Source organism: Pseudophryne corroboree, chromosome 2 (genome assembly GCF_028390025.1).
Source record: "Pseudophryne corroboree isolate aPseCor3 chromosome 2, aPseCor3.hap2, whole genome shotgun sequence".
Taxonomy (NCBI): Eukaryota; Metazoa; Chordata; class Amphibia; order Anura; family Myobatrachidae; genus Pseudophryne; species Pseudophryne corroboree.
The window spans coordinates 990,084,764-990,106,446 of NC_086445.1; the positions used below are offsets into that span (position 1 = coordinate 990,084,764).

The 21,683-nt window shown below is 45.9% G+C and overlaps 2 protein-coding genes across 11 annotated transcripts in view; one reads left to right on the forward strand and one right to left on the reverse strand.

The window, feature by feature from the left end:
• Positions 1-21,683, forward strand: part of GRIK1 (glutamate ionotropic receptor kainate type subunit 1) — a 630,706-nt gene that overhangs the window by 273,431 nt on the left and 335,592 nt on the right. The window lies entirely within an intron of this gene.
• LOC135050189 (uncharacterized) lies at positions 4,405-13,233 on the reverse strand. The gene is made up of 2 exons (XM_063956420.1): positions 12,770-13,233; positions 4,405-6,964 (listed from the first exon to the last, which is right to left on the reverse strand). The coding sequence occupies exon 2, from the start codon at positions 6,682-6,684 to the stop codon at positions 4,753-4,755; it is 1,932 nt and encodes a 643-aa protein (XP_063812490.1). The 5' UTR covers positions 6,685-6,964; positions 12,770-13,233; the 3' UTR covers positions 4,405-4,752.

Here is a 21,683-nt window from a genome sequence, read left to right on the forward strand (position 1 = left end):
ATTTTGATTTTTGAGGCATTTTACTGATCTTTTGTGTTTTGGATTTTACATGCTCTGTACTATGACATTGGGCATCGGCCTTGGCAGACGACGTTGATGGCATTTCATCGTCTCCGCCATGACTAGTGGCAGCAGCTTCAGCACGAGGTGGAAGTGGATCTTGATCTTTCCCTATTTTTTTAACCTTTATATTTTTGTTCTCCATATTTTAATGCGCACAACTAAAAGCCACCACAAGTATACAATGTAGATGGATGGATAGTATTCTTTATGGATGACGAGTGACGACACAGATGTAGGTACAGCAGTGGCCTACAGTACTGCTATATACAGTATAATGGACCTGGTGGACACTGTCAGCAGACTGCTAAACTATTAGTATAAAAAAAAATGCCACCACAGGTATACAATGTAGATGGATGGATAGTATACTATTACTTTATGGATGACGAGTGACGACACAGAGGTAGGTACAGCAGTGGCCTACCGTACTGCTATATACAGTATAATGGACCTGGTGGACACTGTCAGCAGACTGCTAAACTACTAGTATAAAAAAAAAAGCCACCACAGGTATACAATGTAGATGGATGGATAGTATACTTTATGGATGACGAGTGACGACACAGAGGTAGGTACAGCAGTGGCCTACCGTACTGCTATATACAGTATAATGGACCTGGTGGATACTGTCAGCAGACTGCTAAACTACTAGTATAAAAAAAAGCCACCACAGGTATACAATGTAGATAGATGGATGGATAGTATACTATTACTTTATGGATGACGAGTGACGACACAGAGGTAGGTACAGCAGTGGCCTACCGTACTGCTATATACAGTATAATGGACCTGGTGGACACTGTCAGCAGACTGCTAAACTACTAGTATAAAAAAAAAAAGCCACCACAGGTATACAATGTAGATGGATGGATAGTATACTATTACTTTATGGATGACGAGTGACGACACAGAGGTAGGTACAGCAGTGGCCTACCGTACTGCTATATACAGTGTAATGGACCTGGTGGACACTGTCAGCAGACTGCTAAACTACTAGTATAAAAAAAAGCCACCACAGGTATACAATGTAGATGGATGGATAGTATACTATTACTTTATGGATGACGAGTGACGACACAGAGGTAGGTACAGCAGTGGCCTACCGTACTGCTATATACAGTATAATGGACCTGGTGGACACTGTCAGCAGACTGCTAAACTACTAGTATAAAAAAAAAAGCCACCACAGGTATACAATGTAGATGGATGGATAGTATACTTTAAGGATGACGAGTGACGACACAGAGGTAGGTACAGCAGTGGCCTACCGTACTGCTATATACAGTATAATGGACCTGGTGGACACTGTCAGCAGACTGCTAAACTACTAGTATAAAAAAAAAAAGCCACCACAGGTATACAATGTAGATGGATGGATAGTATACTATTACTTTATGGATGACGAGTGACAACACAGAGGTAGGTACAGCAGTGGTCTACCGTACTGCTATATACAGTATAATGGACCTGGTGGACACTGTCAGCAGACTGCTAAACTACTAGTATAAAAAAAAAAGCCACCACAGGTATACAATGTAGATGGATGGATAGTATACTTTATGGATGACGAGTGACGACACAGAGGTAGGTACAGCAGTGGCCTACCGTACTGCTATATACAGTATAATGGACCTGGTGGACACTGTCAGCAGACTGCTAAACTACTAGTATGAAAAAAAAAAAGCCACCACAGGTATACAATGTACTTGGATGGATAGTATACTTTATGGATGACGAGTGACGACACAGAGGTAGGTACAGCAGTGGCCTACCATACTGCTATATACAGTATAATGGACCTGGTGGACACAGTGTCAGCAGATTGCTAAACTACTACAGGTTGAGTCTCCCTTATCCAAAATGCTTGGGACCAGAGGTATTTTGGATATGGGATTTTTCCGTATTTTGGAATAATTGCATACCATAATGAGATATCATGGTGATGGGACCTAAATCTAAGCACAGAATGCATTTATGTTTCATATACACCTTATACACACAGCCTGAAGGTAATTTTAGCCAATATTTTTTATAACTTTGTGCATTAAACAAAGTGTGTGTACATTCACAGAATACATTTATGTTTCATATACACCTTATACACACAGCCTGAAGGTCATTTAATACAATATTTTTAATAACTTTGTGTATTAAACAAAGTTTGTGTACATTGAGCCATCAAAAAACAAAGGTTTCACTATCTCACTCTCACTCAAAAAAGTCCGTATTTCGGAATATTCCGTATTTCGGAATATTTGGATATGGGATACTCAACCTGTAGTATAAAAAAAAATCCACCACAGGTATACAATGTAGATGGATGGATAGTATACTTTATGGATGACGAGTGACGACACAGAGGTAGGTACAGCAGTGGCCTACCGTACTGCTATATACAGTATAATGGACCTGGTGGACACTGTCAGCAAACTGCTAAACTACTAGTATAAAAAAAAAAGCCACAGGAGTGTTTTTCAGGCAGACAAACGTATACTGGTGGTCACTGTCAGCAAAACTCTGCACTGTACTCCTGCTATAGCTGCTCCCCAGTCCCCACAATTAAGCAGTGTGAGCACTCAGCACAGATATATTATGCAGCACACTGAGCACAGATATGGTATGGAGCGTTTTTTTCAGGCAGAGATGAGAACGGATAAAAAACTGGTGGTCACTATCAGCAAAATTCTGCACTGTACTCCTCCTAACAGCTACTCCCCAATCCTCCCCACAATAGTAAAATAAACAAGCAAAGCAAAGCAATCAGATCAACTGTAGTGTCTCGTATAAACGGAGAGGACGCTAGCCACGTCCTCTCCCTATCAATCTCAATGCACGTGTGAAAATGGCGGCGACGCGCGGCTGCTTATAGAATCCGAATCTCGCGAGAATCCGACAGCGGGATGATGACGTTCGGGCGCGCTCGGGTTAGCCGAGCAAGGCGGGAGGATCCGAGTCTGCTCGGACCCGTGTAAAAAAAGGTAAAGCTCGGGTGGGTTCGGTTTCTCGGAAACCGAACCCGCTCATCACTAATGGCTAAGCTAAGCTACACAAGTGTGCGGCACAAACACCTGGCACATCTAGGAGTGGCAATGCAGTGTCAGACAGAAGGACAGATCTAAAAAAAAGGCCCCAAACAGCACATGCTGCAAAGAAGAAAAGAGGTGCACCGAGGTTGCTGTATGACTAAGCTAAGCGATACAAGTGTGCGGCAGAAACACCTGGCCCATCTAGGAGTGGCAATGCAGTGTCAGACAGGAGGGCAGATCAAAAAAAAAAAAATGCCCCAAACAGCACATCATGCAAAGATGTAAAAGAGATGCAATGAGGTATCTGTATGACTAAGCAAAGTGACACAAACAATTGGCTCATCTAGGAGTGGCACTGCAGTGGCAGATATTAAAAAAAGGCCCCAAAGGCACCAAAGTCTCTGACCGCGGATCCCAGTTTGTGGCCAAATTCTGGAGGGCATTTTGTTCCGATCTCCAGATTTCTGTCAGCTTGTCGTCAGGCTACCATCCGCAGTCTAATGGGCAGACTTAAAGGGTGAACCAGTCCTTGGAGCAGTTCCTCAGGTGTTATATCTCCAAGTGTCAGACTGACTGGGTTGCTCATCTGTCCATGGCGGAGTTTGCCTATAACAACGCGGCTCACTCTGCTACAGGGATCTCTCCCTTCCTTTGTGTGTATGGGCATCATCCTTAGGCCAATTCTTTTGACCCCCTGGACTCCACGCCTGGTGGTTCCTCTGTGGTTTCGGTCCTTAGAGGTATTTGGCGGAAAGTGAAGAAAGCCCTTGTGTCTGTGTCATTAGTGACCAAAAGGGTTTTTGATAAGCGGAAAAGACCCTGCAGCTTCAAATTAGGAGACTTCGTCTGGTTGTCTACCAAGAATTTGAAGTTGAGACAGCCATCTCATAAGTTAGGCCCCCGGTTCATCGGCCCTTATAAGATCACCAGGGTTATCAATCCGGTGGCATTTCAGTTAGATCTGCCCCGTTCTTTGGGTATCAATAAAACATTTCATTGTTCCCTTTTAAAACGGGCGATTAGTAATCCTTCTTCCAGTGGAAGACCTTCCCCTCTTCTGATACGTGGCCAGAAGGAGTTTGTTGTTGAAAGGATTCTTGACTCCAAGGTGGTTCGGGGTCGGCTGTCATTTTTGGTGCACTGGAAGGGGTATGGCCCGGAGGAGCGGTCGTGGGTGCGCAGTTGTGATCTTCATGCCCCCAGACTGATACGCTCTGAAAGGATATCAGCCTCTTCTTGTACCCCTCGATTTGATGGCCACTGACGTCAGTGAGAGCAATCCTTAAAATTACAGATTATACACGACACCATGTAATTAAGAATCACTCTGCGTTTATTGTTCATAACAATGGTATATAAGGCATCATTGTCTAGGGAGGGATTGGAATGTCCAGGGAGGGGTAGGCAAAAGTAAATACTTTATTGGTTTAACTTTACTGCATAGGAGGGATAAAACAGGCTACATGGGGGGATGTAGGATACAGCCTAGTACTTCATCTAGGGGTGGTGATTTCACACAGTTCCCAACAAACTATGGGTGGAGCTATATTCATTTTATGCAATGCAAGCTAAATCCAAGGCAAAAGAAAAAGAAACAATATTTACACAATGCACAATGACAGAGGAGATTTAACCCTTCAATCCCCTCTTAGAATCATGATTGTTATACGACATGATTCTTCTGTAGAGCCCCCTTTTTGTTTCTCCAATTTTTTAGATATTGAACATAATCATCGGGGCCTTTGCTATCAGAGGAGGTGATGGGGCTAGTGGTAACATCATAATACATCAAGACTGTGTCAATACCTTTAGATGTGAGTTTCTTTCCACAGGGAATCACACAATAAACTATGAGACCTATAAAGATTAAAGTTATTATTATGAATATACTTATTTGCACAAGAGCCTGTTTCCAATTTTCAATCCACCCAAAATATTGGCTCCATGGGTTATCAACACCTGAATTTTTCTTAAGTTCTATGGATAAGGTTTCTAATTTGTTTATGGCTAAAGTAACCTTACCATTAGGACCAGTGTTGTCAGGAATATATGTACAACAGCCTTCCACCTTACTAATGTAAACACATGTACCGCCTTTTTCTGCTAGAATCATGTCAAGAGCCATTCTATTTTGGAAGGTCATTTGGGAAGTGGCTTCTAGCTGTTCAGCTATACCTTTAAGAGCATCTTTGGTATCATTAACAAATCTTTGTTGGTTATAATATATATAATTAATCCAGGCTACGTTTTTATTTACAGTTACTATAGGGAACAATGATTCAAAACCCGCAGCCACCTCATCTCTAGCTTTGAACTCATTTGGAACACCTCTTGGGACCCCTATAGCATCAATGTATACGTGGGGGTCAAAGCTACCTCCTGGGAGTGCTCTTTTCTTTCGATTAGCAGGAGTATTAGAGGGAGGAGTGGGGTCATCGGTGATCATTAGGAGTGGCATTATGACTTTGGCCAGGGCACACTCACCATACCATGGTGTGTCTAATTTAGTTCTAAGCTTCATATCCCCACATATATAATAAATGTCACCTAGTGATCTAGTTTGGTTAACTAAAACAGTTGTTCTTTTATTTGCACAATACCCTGGTGGGAAGGTTTTTAAATTTCTCCCTGTGGTGGTGTTAGATGTATAACAGGTATAGTTTCCAGGATATATGGTTATGGTGCTTCCTGGGTTGGGATTTTTTGACAATATGGGATATTCCCTTTTCCACATTTCGCACTGACTGTCATTTGTTTTGGTGTCATTAAAAAGGCTGAAAAAACAATTTTCCTGTTCTAGGGGTATATTAAGGGGCACTGTACCTAGGTGGGGCCTAGATTTGCCACAGACATAACAGTTACTTTTATTATGTTTGCTAGCACTATACTTCATCCATTCTAACCAGAAATTGATGTCAGAGAAACCAGTTTCAATAGCTAGGGTGTCTTTAAAGGTGGGATTGTTAACGGCCATCATATCCTTGAAGGTGGTTATATGAGGTTTCAAGAGGTTGGGGCGTGGTTTAGGGGGCTTGAGCTGGGCATACTTTTCATTGTTAAACATATCCTGTAACAAGAATGGTGTAAGGGATGGGTTTAAAAAAAAAGATTCACCTAGGACATAGGTGCCTGCATCAGTAGACTGGGGATGTTTTATGCTTAATATGAATTTACTATCACATCTGTTTTGTCTATGAAGGGTAAGACGGGTAAGCAGGGACTCACCATATTTGTCTTTTCTTGAGAGAGCCTCTTTGGGCTGGTATCCATAACTATGGCCAGAATTCCATCCCACTGATCCCCAATACGCACATTTATTTCCCCAATATTTACTAGTAACACAAATATAGGCTTCAGTGGGGGTATTACGTGTACCATACTGATCACACTGCCAGGCATAATGTTTGTTAAGACAGGGAGCAATGGTACAGAAATCTATTTTATAGGCGGCAACCTCAGTATTGGAGGAGTTATACCAAAATGTGTAGGTGCCGGATTTTTGTGTAATGTCTACTTCAGCTGTAGCTTGGCAAGTGAGGACCATTAGGATTATCAACATAGTCCCCAGGATAGAGGTAGGGGACAGGTTCCTCATCCTCCTCTGTTCTTCTGTCTTCGCTAGGTGGGAGGTCAGGGCTGTCTGCCCCCGTTTGTACCTCGCTGGAATCACTTGCTTCCCTCTCTAGGTCTGGTCTAGGAATCTTTTTCACTCGGGATGCATGGATCCAGGTGGGGCTTTCCTCTGTCAGGACTGCTGTTCTGGTTACTGCTACGACCTCTGTCTCTGGACCGTAGGTAAAGTCTCCTGGGCTCTTGTTCCTGGGGAGCACCTTCACCACGACTCTGTCTCCGACTTTAAAGGGGTGTGTAGGTTCCTGTGGATTCAAAGGGTTTTTACAAACAACCTCATGTTCAATTTCATTCAGTTTTATTATCAGGGACCTGACATACTCTTCTCTGATAAGTTCTAGATCTCCCTCCTGTATTACTAATGGTTTCTTAGCCCAAGGTGTAGGGAAGGGCCTACCCATTAATATTTCAAAGGGGGAGTAACCCAAAGTCTTTTGTGGTGTCATTCTAATTTCTGCCAAGATAATGGGAAGGGCTTGCTTCCATTTGTGGAAGGTGCCTCCTGTGGCCTTCCTAAGCTTGTCTTTGAGGGTCCTATTCATGCGTTCTACGACCCCTGAACTCTGCGGGTGATACGGGATGTGGAACTTCCATTCCACCTGCAGGGCCTTTACCAAGGCCTGTGTAATTTTTGCTGTAAAGGCGGAGCCTTTATCACTATTGATTTGCAATGGGCACCCCCATCTGGGGATGATTTCCTGAGTTAGGATCCTAGCAACTGTCTTTGCATCCTCAGATTTAGTGGGGAATACCTCTGGCCATCGAGAGAACATGTCTACAATGACCAGGGCATACTCCTGTTTACCAGTACCTGGGATATGGGTGAAGTCAATTTGCAGGTGTGTAAAGGGTGTGGTGGGATATTCAAGATGCTGATGTTTTGCCTTGTCAGGGTTGTTGGGGTTGTTTCGCAGGCAAGTGATGCATCTACTGACATACTGATCTACTAATGACTTGGCATCCGTGACATAGAAATCATTACGTAAAAGTAAGGTAGTTGTTGCCTTACTGTGGTGTCCTATGCCATGGTAGTGAGCAATAAACAAGGGTGCACTGGACTGGGGTATACAGGGTTTCCCCTCTTTGCAGATTAATCCTGTTTTAGGATTCTTCTGCAAAACTGGGTAAGTCCAGTCAGCTAGGTCGGCAGTGGAGGCTGAGGCCTGTAACTGGGTGATCAGGTAATGGTTGTCGAGAGCTGGGGGGGTCATGATGGTCATGTGGGCCTGAGTGATGGGCTGTGAGGCTGCATGTTTGGCAGCAGAGTCAGCAAGGGCATTTCCAAGGGAGACTGCATCCTTCCCCCCGGTGTGTGCCCTGCAATGGAGGATTGCAATGTCAGAGGGTAAGGTTATGGCATGCAGAAGGTCAGAGATGAGTTGGGCATGTGATATGCCTTTTCCATCAGCTCCAAGGAAACCACGGCGTTGCCAAATGACCCCATGGTCATGCACGACGCCGTACCCGTATTTGGAGTCAGTGTAGATGGTGACTGGTTTATTCCGGTAAAGGTGACAAGCCCTTGTGAGAGCAATGAGCTCTGCAGCCTGTGCTGACTGGTAAGGAATGGGCTGTGCTTCCAGAATAATGTCAGGGAGAGTGACAATAGCATAACCCGCTTGGTACGTGGTGTCATTGGGTCTGCTACAGGAACCATCTACAAAAATGACATCCGCGTCGGGGACAGGGACAGGGGACATGTCCAGTCTGGGGGATGTTTCTGACTCAATGGAAGCTGAGCAGTCATGGGGTTCAGGAGGGTGGTCTTCAGGACCTTTGAGCCCCAGTAGAGCGTTGAGAATGGGTGCAGGACCTGAAGAGTTGGTGGCATACTTAATGGTGAGTGAGGGGTTGTTCAAAAGGAGAACCTCATATCCACTAAGGCGCTGAGCTGACATGTGTTGTGTGTGTAACCCTTTTAAAATGGTTAGAACATCATGAGTGGTGTGAAGTATTGTTGTGTGGCCTAGGGTGAGTGTGGTGGCCATTTCAGTTACCATTGCACAGGCTGCAAGTGCCCTGAGGCAAGCAGGCATACCTTGCACAGTGACAGGCATTACTTTGGAAAAAAATGCCACTGGGCGCAACTTTCCTCCATGAAACTGTGTGAGCACCCCCGCCATGGTTTTACAATTGTCCCTTGCAAACAAATGAAAAGGTAGTACATAGTTGGGGAGGCCAAGTGCCGGACTTTTCATTAACATACACTTTAAGCTTTCATATGCAGTTAACATTTCTTGTGACCATTGTACAATATTAGGTTTGTCTTTCAGTGTGGCTTGTCTCAAAATGTTATCATAATAGGAACAATCAGATATCCACTGTCTGCAGTAATTTACCATACCCAGAAAAGACAGCAGTTCCCTCTGGGTAGTTGGGGTGACCAGGCCCAATACAGACTGAATGCGCTGTGGACTGACTTTCCTTTCCCCCTGAGTGAGCACAAAACCTAAGTAATCCACATGCTTCTTACACCATTGCATTTTTGTTTTGGACACCTTGTGTCCACATTCACAGAGCCAGTTTAACAGTGATATACCATCCTCCCGGCAGGCCTCCTCAGTTTGACTACAGAGCAGCAGATCATCTGCATACTGTAGCAGGACTGAACCATGGTGAGGTTGCCAGGGCCCCAATGTGGCCTGGAGTACAATGCTATAGACAACGGGTGCGTCAATATAGCCCTGGGGTAAACGACACCAGGTGAGTTGCTTGCCCTCAAAAGAAAATGCAAAAAGTAACTGTGTCTGTGCATCCACTGGAATGCTAAAAAATGCATTTTTTAAATCAATCACAGAAAAAATTGCAGCATCTGCAGGGATAGCTGAAATGAGTGAGTTAATGTCAGGTACAATGGGTGCTATGGGCACAATGAGTTGGTTAATTGCCCTGAGGTCTTGTACAAACCTTACACTACCATCTGACTTAGCAACAGGGTTGACTGGTGTGCAGTAAGGTGAGATTATGTGTCTGAGAATGCCTTGTTGGAGAAACTGTTGTATCATTGGTCTAAGACCTTCAACCTTCTCTTGTGACAAGGGGTATTGCTTTTGATAGACAGGTTGTGTGTCAGGTTTCAGGGTTGCTCTATATGGTGTGCAAGGAATGAGGCCAGTGTCATAGGGACCCTCCGACCATAGAGCAGGGTTCACTTTGTCAAAATCAGGTGTAATGTCTGTTGCCTCCCACACCGGTAGGTGTGGGGACTCGACCTCCAGGCCACTGCTAGTGGGTGAAGGGAGAATGGAGATTTCGAGTTTGCTAAGAAGATCCCTTCCCAGAAGATTAATTGGACATTCAGGTATTACAGTGAAATTGTGTTTACCCATATACGTGCCTCCCGTGGTTCTGACACTAAGGGCATCTGTCAGGTAAGCATCTGTGGGTATCCCATTGATTCCCATTGAAGGAGCAGTCTTTTCCAAATGACCATCGTACAGGTCGACACACAAAACACTAGTAGTTGCCCCGCTATCCACCAGGAAAGGGATTGCTCTCTTTCCTATAATCAAGGTTAGTAGCGGTGGGTCCTTCCAGTGTCTGGTGAGTTGGGCAAAGGCTGGGATACCCTCCTCCGGGCCCCGTCAGTGGGAGGGATCCTGCCAGTCAACCCGGAATCGGACATGATCCTGAAAGGGGTTGTTGTGTGACTGTCGGGGATGATCCCGGGAGGGAGCCGGAGCTTGGGGCTGTCGGTGGTTTTGTGAGGGACAAGGGCAATCCCTTGCCCAGTGATCGTCCCTTCCACAGTTGAAGCAGGAGGTTTGTTTCCTGCTGGCAGAGTCAGGGGGGTGGGGTGGCCTGGCTTGTGGGTTTTGATATCGGGCTGGATTGCGGGGTGGGCCAGTAAAGTGCTGCTGGCGTCTATCTCCCCGGTTTCTGTGATTTTGGTAATTATGAGTTGGGGCATTCTGCAAGGGTTTTTTAACATCAAAGCATCCTGCAGCTTCCTTTTCATATAAGTGCTTTTCAAATTCCTTAATATTATCAGAGGTCCAGGAAGAAACACCTTGCTTAACAGGGACCATAACAGATGGCAACAAGTTATTTACAAAGGTAGAAATTAGTAAATGGTCTGTATCTACAAGAGTAAGACCTGCATCTTCAGACCAACACTTTTTAAACCTCTTCCAAAACTCAGTGACAGTTTCAGTGGGCTTTTGTTTACATGCTACGGCAATAGGAAGAGAAGCTCGGGTTTTAAAAATCTCTTTCATATGGGTCTCAATTTCCTTCCACATCTCCGTTACACCGTCCCCAGTATTGAGAGGGTAGCGAACGGCATCGTTAAGGGTGGTAGGAGTGTTTATGGTGGGAATCTTTTTCCAATCCCACCCGTTGTAATGGTCTATAACCCCATCTATGATCAGCTTCATATCTTCTTGAGTATAGCTGCGTCCTGTGCAAGCCTTTTTCAAGTAAGCTATGCAGCCGTCAGGTGCAACAGTGGGTTTGGGACAGTTCTTAACAATTCTGTCCAAATCCTCTATTTCAATGGGTTTCTTTAACAACTGATCCCCTACTGTCATGAAGGGCAGGTGCTGGGTGGCGACACTGCTGGCATCAGCACTGTTTTCAAGGAAACCAGTGCCGGATCGCGTTATGGAGGGGGTAAGAGGGTGGTGAATGATAACAGTTGAGTCAGCGTTACGGCGGGAGGTGATTTGTTTGTTAGGAGTAGGGGCACTAGGGGCGGGGGTGGTTACGTCTATGTGGAGGGTACTGTCAGGGGGGGCTATTCCTCCTGAGCCTCCTTCTCCTTCCCCTTCCCCTCCTCCCCCTCCCCTTTGCATCGGCATTCGTGACAAAGCAACTGAGCCTCCTTCTCCTTCCCCTTCCCCTCCTCCCCCTCCCCTTTGCATCGGAATTCGTGACAAAGCAACTGCAGCTAACAGATCTGTGTCTTTTAAGGAGGGGTATAGGGGACTGTAGGGCGGAGGAGAAGAGTTTTTTAGAAACTTGTTGCTTCTAAATTCCTCAGCTTTGTGTAGTCGGGAAGTTACAGATTTTATTCTACGCTGTTTCTGCTTGATATTTTTGTCATACCAATGAGGTGCTATCGTGAGCCATTGCTCTCCTCCAGCGCGCATATATGTCATGTCCCATTGTGGGTCATGATCATACCACGGCCAGGCTTCCTTGTCTCCCAGACAAAGCCCTTTGATCATGTCCATATAAAATGGATAATTAATACCATCACGGGGGAATGGGCTGGGGCTGCCAACTTTCTCTGTCCACCCCGCTAAGTTATCTACCCAAGGGTTAACTAAATAATAATCTGTGGTGGAGTTACGGGCAACATATTCCTTACATGTTTCTCCTGGTAAAGGTGGAGGATAAATGACTGTCTTACTCTGACCCCCTCCCATAGTAAAGAATACAATCTACACCAGCTTTCTACGCAATTTCTACAACAACTTATAACAACTGTCTATGCAATATCACAACAAAAATGCAGTTTAAAAAAAACCTTCTATACAATTTCACAACAAAAAGACTTTCTATGCATGCATTAGCTAACACCAGTTAATTAGTCATTGACAATATCACAATATTATCTGTATAATGAGAACATGAAATCTTTTGACGGGTACGCTTACCTTCGTACAAGATGTCAGAAAAAATACAGCGTTTTAAACAGGAAGCAAGAAAAGTGTTTGAGTAAGATATCTGGCAGACGAAAACTTACCAGCCGTCTGGACCAAATATAAGAACTTATCACACTACAAACATACAAGAATATATAGGCGATCAAATCGGGGTATTTTCTACGTTACGTATAGACCCCAGGTCTATTTTTTTTAAGTATCCCAGATACTAACGTCTTTGGAGAATTGCGCTTTTCTCAGACGTATCTTTAAGTCCCAGACATTAAAGATTATATGGTATCCCTGATACCTGTTTTATGGCTTTACATAAAACTACGTAATATTAAGTCCCGGACTTAAATATTACCTTGTCACGTGTTCCCGGAACACGGAGCGAGTTCAAATTCAGTGTTTGAACGCAATCCCTTACGGAAAAGACAGACAATGAATTCTCTATCTTACCGATTCGGGGGCGATCAACTGAATCCAGGACTGAGCCCCCACTTGAAAGGATATCAGCCTCTTCTTGTACCCCTCGATTTGATGGCCACTGACGTCAGTGAGAGCAATCCTTAAAATTACAGATTATACACGACACCATGTAATTAAGAATCACTCTGCGTTTATTGTTCATAACAATGGTATATAAGGCATCATTGTCTAGGGAGGGATTGGAATGTCCAGGGAGGGGTAGGCAAAAGTAAATACTTTATTGGTTTAACTTTACTGCATAGGAGGGATAAAACAGGCTACATGGGGGGATGTAGGATACAGCCTAGTACTTCATCTAGGGGTGGTGATTTCACACAGTTCCCAACAAACTATGGGTGGAGCTATATTCATTTTATGCAATGCAAGCTAAATCCAAGGCAAAAGAAAAAGAAACAATATTTACACAATGCACAATGACAGAGGAGATTTAACCCTTCACGCTCTTTCTTCTCGCAGTTCCCCGATAAACCCGGTGGTAGGGGTTCTTTGACCCCTCGTCAGAGGGGGGGTACTGTTAGGGTCTCCTGCCCTGTGCTGCCACGTCGTCATGGCAACCGGGAGACAAGTGCTAGCGGAGTAACCTGAGCGCAGCTGATACTCCGGTTCGGGTCTTTTGCTGTGCAGTGGTTATAGGCTCTGTGCACGGCAGGGGATCCGGTGCTGGTTTTTGTGCTCACAGTCTGTGAGGTCTGAGTGGGGCGTGGACAGCACCTGCTTTATAAGGCCTCTTTTCAGGGTAAGCAGATGCTGCTGAATCTTTGTTGGTTAGTCAGTTCCTGAAAGTTAACCAGTACTGTGTAGCTTTGTATTTGTTTGTTGCTTACTGCAAATAGGCCTGGGGATTTGGTATTACACTCTGCCAATCCAGACCTAGCAGTAAGACTGGAGTCAGTCGTTTAGCTTGCTGGGGTTCTGTTACTACTCTGTGAACTTAGCAAGTTTGCGGCTGTATTCTAAGACTTGCCTGTCTAATCCTGTCTCACTGTGCTAGGTGTCAGGGGTCAGTTTAGTGGCAGTAAGCTGAACCTGTGCACTGCAAGTGAGAATTAGGATTGTGGAGACTCTCCTTGTGTCTATCATTCCATCTCTGACCAAGGAGTTTACTGCCACACCCGTTGGTAACCCTTTAGGGTTTTGCTGTTGCCCTTAGCAACAGCATTTCGGGTTCTCTACGTATTAAAACACAACATCTTGCTTTTCCCATCTGAGCAGTTCTAATACAAGGGAGATACCCAGTTCCTTAGCCTCTGGGCTTCTCTGTTCACCTTGTGTGTATTTTGTTACCCTATCACCTTCTGTGTACGTTATGTCATATTCCCCAGTCTGTCTGTGAGTCCATTTGTTTTGCATAACAGTTCAAACACCAGTACATTCCTGCAGGCACTGGAGTGCATAACAGTTCTGACACCAGTACTTTCCTGCAGGCACTGGTGTGCATAACATATTCAGCAGCCTAATACTCCTGTTGAAATTTTGTGGGAATATGGAGCATACCCCTCAAAATACGTTGCAACAGGTGGTCGATCAGGTGCAGGTCCTGACTCGACAATTTAATGATTTGTCCATTAAAATGCACACCTCCCAGGCTGCTGGCGGAGCTCCCGCAGCAGCAGCACCTGCAGGGGTTAAGGAGCCGAAAGTAAATCTCCCGGATCGTTTTTCTGGAGATCGCTCGCAGTTCTTTTGTTTCAAGGAGAGCTGCAAGCTATACTTCCGGCTTAGGCCTCAGTCTTCTGGGTCGGAGTTTCAGCGGGTGGGCATAGTGATTTCCTTGCTACAAGGAGACCCACAGGTCTGGGCATATGGGTTGCAGCCTGACTGTCCGTCGCTTAAAAGTGTTAATGCTTTTTTTACGGCACTGGGCATGTTGTATGATGACCCTGACAAGACGGCCTCAGCCGAGGCTCAGATTTCGATCCTTAAGCAAGGGCGAAGGCCAGTTGAGGTTTACTGTACGGAGTTTCGGAGGTTGGCCCATGATACCCAGTGGAATGACCCAGCCCTGAGACACCAGTACCGAAGAGGTCTTTCTAACCAGATAAAGGACCAACTGGTACAATATCGCTTGCCTGATAGCTTGGATCAGCTCATGCAGTTATCCATCCGGGTGGATAGACGGCTGAGAGAGCGTAGGCTTGAAAGGGGGACTGAGATTTCCTTCCTTCCCAAGGGAACCTCAGACTCTGAGGAATTTTCCGAGGAGCCTATGCAAATTGGGGCTACCCGCCTCTCCTCGCGTGAGAAGACGCGGAGGAGACAGCAGGGGTTGTGTTTGTACTGTGGGAATAAAGGTCATGTGGTAGTATCATGCCCAGAAAAGCCGGAAAACTTCAGGGCCTGAGGGTGATGGGAAATATCCTGTCAGGCCAGAAGTCAGAATTTCCCAAGAAGACTTTTATCATTCCGGTGACCTTGAAGATCCTCGGTCAAACTGTCAAGACTGAGGCCTTTGTGGACAGTGGGGCCGACGGGGTTTTTATGGACCGCCAATTCGCCCTGAAACACTCTGTTCCCTTAGTACCCTTGGCATCGGAAATTGAGATTTGTGGGTTAAACGGGGAACCATTATCCCAAGGTAAAATTACCTCTTGCACTAGCCAGATTTCTTTGTTTATTGGAGCCACACACTCTGAAAAATTGTCCTTTTATGTGACTGTCTGTACTTTTGCCCAATTGGTGTTGGGGTTACCCTGGTTAAGGGCCCACAATCCTCAATTTGACTGGGTCTCTGGGGAGATTCTTAGTTGGGGTACTGATTGTTTCAGGAGTTGCTTGAGCCTTCCAGTCAGGCTCTCGCAGCTAAGTTTGCCAGGATTGCCAGGGTGTTATGCAGATTTTGCGGACGTGTTCTCCAAAAAAGTTGCAGAGGTACTACCTCCCCATCGCCCCTATGACTGTGCCATTGATTTGTTGCCAAATGCTAAGCTTCCCAAGAGCAGGTTGTACTCCCTGTCACGTCCTGAGACTCAGGCTATGGCAGAGTACATTCAGGAGAACTTGGCTAAGGGATTTATCAGACCTTCACAGTCTCCAATTGGGTCGGGGTTCTTCTTCGTGGGTAAAAAGGACGGTTCGTTGCGACCCTGCATCGACTTCAGGGAATTGAACCGTATCACGATTAAAAACTCATACCCACTGCCTCTCATTTCGGTCTTGTTTGACCAGCTTCGTACTGCCACCATTTTTTCTAAGATTGACCTACGCGGTGCGTACAATCTAATCCGAATAAGAGAGGGGGATGAATGGAAGACTGCCTTTAATACCCACTCAGGGCATTATGAATATTTGGTGATGCCTTTTGGGCTCTGTAATGCCCCGGCAGTCTTCCAGGATTTCATGAATGATGTGCTCAGGGAATATTTGGATAGATTCTTAGTTGTATACTTAGATGACATCCTAATCTTCTCCCATTCCCTGGAGGAACATCGGAAGCATGTACGCTTAGTCCTCCAGAAACTCAGAGACCACCGGCTTGGGTCGAAGCTGGAGAAGTGCGAATTTGAAGTTCAGCAAATCGCATTTCTAGGATATATTATCTCCCCAGAAGGTTTCCAAATGGAGGGTTCCAAGGTACAGGCAGTCCTGGATTGGGTGCAGCCCACTAGTTTGAAGGCGCTTCAGCGTTTCCTGGGCTTTGCGAATTTTTATAGACGATTTATCGCTGGATTTTCGTCTATAGTGGCGCCCTTGGTGGCACTCACTAAGAAAGGGGCAGATGTTGCTCACTGGTCTTGTGAGGCTAAAGCGGCTTTTGCCCGTCTCAAAAGGGCATTTGTTTCGGCCAAGGTGCTGCGACACCCAGATCCAGAGCGTCCTTTTGTGGTGGAGGTGGATGCCTCTGAGATGGGTATTGGGGCAGTGCTTTCTCAGATGGGAGTGTCTGATAATCGCCTTCATCCCTGTGCTTACTTTTCCCGTAAATTTTCGCCTGCCGAGATGAATTATGACGTGGGTAACCGGGAATTGTTGGCTATTAAGGATGCACTCGAGGAGTGGAGACACTGGCTTGAGGGGGCTAAGTTTGTGGTCTCAATTCTCACTGACCATAAGAATCTGGCATATTTAGAGTCAGCAAAGCGTCTCAATGCCAGGCAGGCACGATGGGCTTTGTTTTTTGCTCGCTTTAATTTTTTGATAACATATCGCCCTGGGTCAAAAAACATCAAGGCTGATGCGCTCTCGCGGAGTTTTGCTCCAATCCAGGAGACCACCGAGGAGCCGTTGCCCATTGTTTTCCCATCATGTATTAAAGTGGGCATTACCCAGGACCTCTTATCATTAGTCCTTAGAGCACAGGAGCAGGCTCCTCCAGACCTTCCGGTAGGTCTTTTGTTTGTGCCTCCTAGGTTAAGACAGCGAGTGTTCCTGGAATTCCATGCCAAGAAGTCGGCAGGTCACCCGGGTATTGCCAGAACTCGGGAGTTGCTATCTAGGGCGGTGTGGTGGCCCTCGGTGGCTAAGGATGTGGATCAGTGGGTTCGGGCATGTGACATCTGTGCCCGAAATAAGACTCCTAGAGGGGTTCCTGTTGGCCCATTACATCCACTCTCTATCCCATCTAAGCCATGGACCCACATTTCAATGGATTTTGTGGTGGACTTGCCCAAATCCTCGGGGATGACAGCCATCTGGGTTGTCGTTGACAGGTTTTCGAAGATGGCGCACTTCGTTCCACTGGTTGGGCTGCCATCGGCCAGACGCCTGTCTGAATTATTTATGCTGCATGTTGTGCGTCTCCACGGGTTGCCACTTGATGTGGTCTCTGACCGCGGATCCCAGTTTGTGGCCAAATTCTGGAGGGCATTTTGTTCCGATCTCCAGATTTCTGTCAGCTTGTCGTCAGGCTACCATCCGCAGTCTAATGGGCAGACTGAAAGGGTGAACCAGTCCTTGGAGCAGTTCCTCAGGTGTTATATCTCCAAGTGTCAGACTGACTGGGTTGCTCATCTGTCCATGGCGGAGTTTGCCTATAACAACGCGGCTCACTCTGCTACAGGGATCTCTCCCTTCCTTTGTGTGTATGGGCATCATCCTAAGGCCAATTCTTTTGACCCCCTGGACTCCACGCCTGGTGGTTCCTCTGTGGTTTTGGTCCTTAGAGGTATTTGGCGGAAAGTGAAGAAAGCCCTTGTGTCTGTGTCATTAGTGACCAAAAGGGTTTTTGATAAGCGGAAAAGACCCTGCAGCTTCAAATTAGGAGACTTCGTCTGGTTGTCTACCAAGAATTTGAAGTTGAGACAGCCATCTCATAAGTTAGGCCCCCGGTTCATCGGCCCTTATAAGATCACCAGGGTTATCAATCCGGTGGCATTTCAGTTAGATCTGCCCCGTTCTTTGGGTATCAATAAAACATTTCATTGTTCCCTTTTAAAACGGGCGATTAGTAATCCTTCTTCCAGTGGAAGACCTTCCCCTCTTCTGATACGTGGCCAGAGGGAGTTTGTTGTTGAAAGGATTCTTGACTCCAAGGTGGTTCGGGGTCGGCTGTCATTTTTGGTGCACTGGAAGGGGTATGGCCCGGAGGAGCGGTCGTGGGTGCGCAGTTGTGATCTTCATGCCCCCAGACTGATACGCTCTTTCTTCTCGCAGTTCCCCGATAAACCCGGTGGTAGGGGTCCTTTGACCCCTCGTCAGAGGGGGGGTACTGTTAGGGTCTCCTGCCCTGTGCTGCCACGTCGTCATGGCAACCGGGAGACAAGTGCTAGCGGAGTAACCTGAGCGCAGCTGATACTCCGGTTCGGGTCTTTTGCTGTGCAGTGGTTATAGGCTCTGTGCACGGCAGGGGATCCAGTGCTGGTTTTTGTGCTCACAGTCTGTGAGGTCTGAGTGGGGCGTGGACAGCACCTGCTTTATAAGGCCTCTTCTCAGGGTAAGCAGATGCTGCTGAATCTTTGTTGGTTAGTCAGTTCCTGAAAGTTAACCAGTACTGTGTAGCTTTGTATTTGTTTGTTGCTTACTGCAAATAGGCCTGGGGATTTGGTATTACACTCTGCCAATCCAGACCTAGCAGTAAGACTGGAGTCAGTCGTTTAGCTTGCTGGGGTTCTGTTACTACTCTGTGAACTTAGCAAGTTTGCGGCTGTATTCTAAGACTTGCCTGTCTAATCCTGTCTCACTGTGCTAGGTGTCAGGGGTCAGTTTAGTGGCAGTAAGCTGAACCTGTGCACTGCAAGTGAGAATTAGGATTGTGGAGACTCTCCTTGTGTCTATCATTCCATCTCTGACCAAGGAGTTTACTGCCACACCCGTTGGTAACCCTTTAGGGTTTTGCTGTTGCCCTTAGCAACAGCATTTCGGGTTCTCTACGTATTAAAACACAACATCTTGCTTTTCCCATCTGAGCAGTTCTAATACAAGGGAGATACCCAGTTCCTTAGCCTCTGGGCTTCTCTGTTCACCTTGTGTGTATTTTGTTACCCTATCACCTTCTGTGTACGTTATGTCATATTCCCCAGTCTGTCTGTGAGTCCATTTGTTTTGCATAACAGTTCAAACACCAGTACATTCCTGCAGGCACTGGAGTGCATAACAGTTCTGACACCAGTACTTTCCTGCAGGCACTGGTGTGCATAACAGCGACATAAGTGTGCGGCACAAACACCTGGCCCATCTAGGGTTGGCACTGCAGTCCCACTGCACTAATGGCGGATACCGGACGCACGTCTCACACCAGCATAGTTATTATGGCCTTAGTAATCCGCTTTGCAAAAGGGTATATATATATACGGCAGTATCACTGGAATTATATGGCAGCTCCACTGGACATATACGGCAGTATCACTGGAATTATACGGCAGTACCACTGGAATTATACGGCAGTACCACTGGAATTATACGGCAGTACCACTGGACTTATACGGCAGCACCACTGGACATATTCGGCAGTATCACTGGACTAGACTTATACGCCAGTACCACTGGAATTATACGGCAGGATCACTGAAATTATACAGCAGTACCACTGAATTTATATGGCAGTACCACTGGACATATACGGCAGTATCACTGGACTGGATTTATAAGCCAGTACCACTGGAATTATACGGCAGGATCACTGTAATTATATGGCATGATCACTGTACTTATACGCCAGTACCACTGGAATTATACGGCAGGATCACTGGAATTATACGCCAGTACCACTGGAATTATACAGCAGGATCACTGGAATTATATGGCAGGATCACTGGACTTATACGCCAGTACCACTGGAATTATACGGCCGGATCACTGGACTTATACGCCAGTACCACTGGAATTATACGGCAGGATCACTGGAATTATACGGCAGGATCACAGATTTATACACCAGTACCACTGTAATTATAGGGCAGGATCACTGGACTTATACGCCAGTACCACTGAAATTATACGGCAAGATCACTGTAATTATACGGCAGGGTCACTGGATTTATACGCCAGTACCACTGGATTTATACGGCAGGATCACTGGACTTATACGGCAGGATCACTGGAATTATACGGCAGGATCACTGGAATTATATGGCAGGATCACTGGAATTATGGAATTATACGGCAGTACCGCTGGACATATACGGCAATATCAATGGACATATACGTCAGTATCACTGGACATATACGGCAGTATCACTGGACTGGACTTATACGCCAGTACCACTGTAATAATTATACGGCAGGATCACTGGATTTATACGGCAGGATCACTGGATTTATACGGCAGGATCACTGTAATTATACGTCAGGATCACTGGAATTATACGGCAGGATCACTGGATTTATACGGCAGTACCACTGGACATACAGTATACGGCAGTATCAATGGACATATACGGCAGGATCACTGGACATATACAGCAGTACCACTGGACATATATGGCAGGCCGGCAGCACAGGGACACCACCACTGGACTGATGCAGCACAACACAGCATCACTGGACTGTACTTATACAGCAGCACTGGACATATGGCAGCAGAGGACACAACCACTGTGACTGGACTGATGCAGCACAAGACACTAACACTGAGGACGGAGACACGTCCTCTCTCTACACTCTCCAATGCCGGAGTGAAAATGGCAGCGACGCGCGGCTCCTTATATGGAATCCAAACCCCGCGAGAATCCGACAGCGGGATGATGACGTTTTGCCTCGTTCTGGTTTCCGAGTCAGGCGGGAAAACCTGAGCCTGTTTTGGATCCGGGCTCTAGACGTGAAGTCCGGTAGGGTTCGGTTCTCTGAGAACCAAACCCGCTCATCTCTACTGTAGATTGATACTCTGTGCAAACTTCCCGCCGTTAAATAGAAGGAACAGTCTTAGAGGCATTTTGAACTCCGGCCGACCCTTGGAACACACCAGTAATTGGTCAGGTGAATAGACTGCAGAAGCTGTTTGGTCTTCTTCATGTCCACTTTCTGTGCTATGTATTATTTGCCCTTTTATTTTTAAACTTGGCATTTAGCAGAATGGAAATCTATTTGTGGATCTGTGTGCTGCAAATTCCCATTCCTTTACTAATGAAGAAATCCTCATTAGATTAGCGTAGAACAGTGTTTTTTTTTTTTATTCTTTGGGTGCTGTAGAGCGAGACGCTTCTGGTTTCCTGGAAATATTGTACTTTACATTGTTCAGGATGAATGTCGGCTTCTGCAAGCCTTGTACTTTTCTGGCTGAGTGCCTAGGCTGGGTGCTTGCTAAGGATCCCAGATGAACAGATTTATATTTAACGGGCAGACTGAATATAGTTGACACACTCCTTGTAAGCTAGATCTATAAATTTACCAACAAGACAAGCGAGAAGGAGGCAGGGCTGGATGGGTGGACGGAATGAAGATACTGCTTGTGCCATAGTCTTGCAGATGAGGGTCCCCACATCATGACCTGAGCCTGTGGACAAGTTTATGG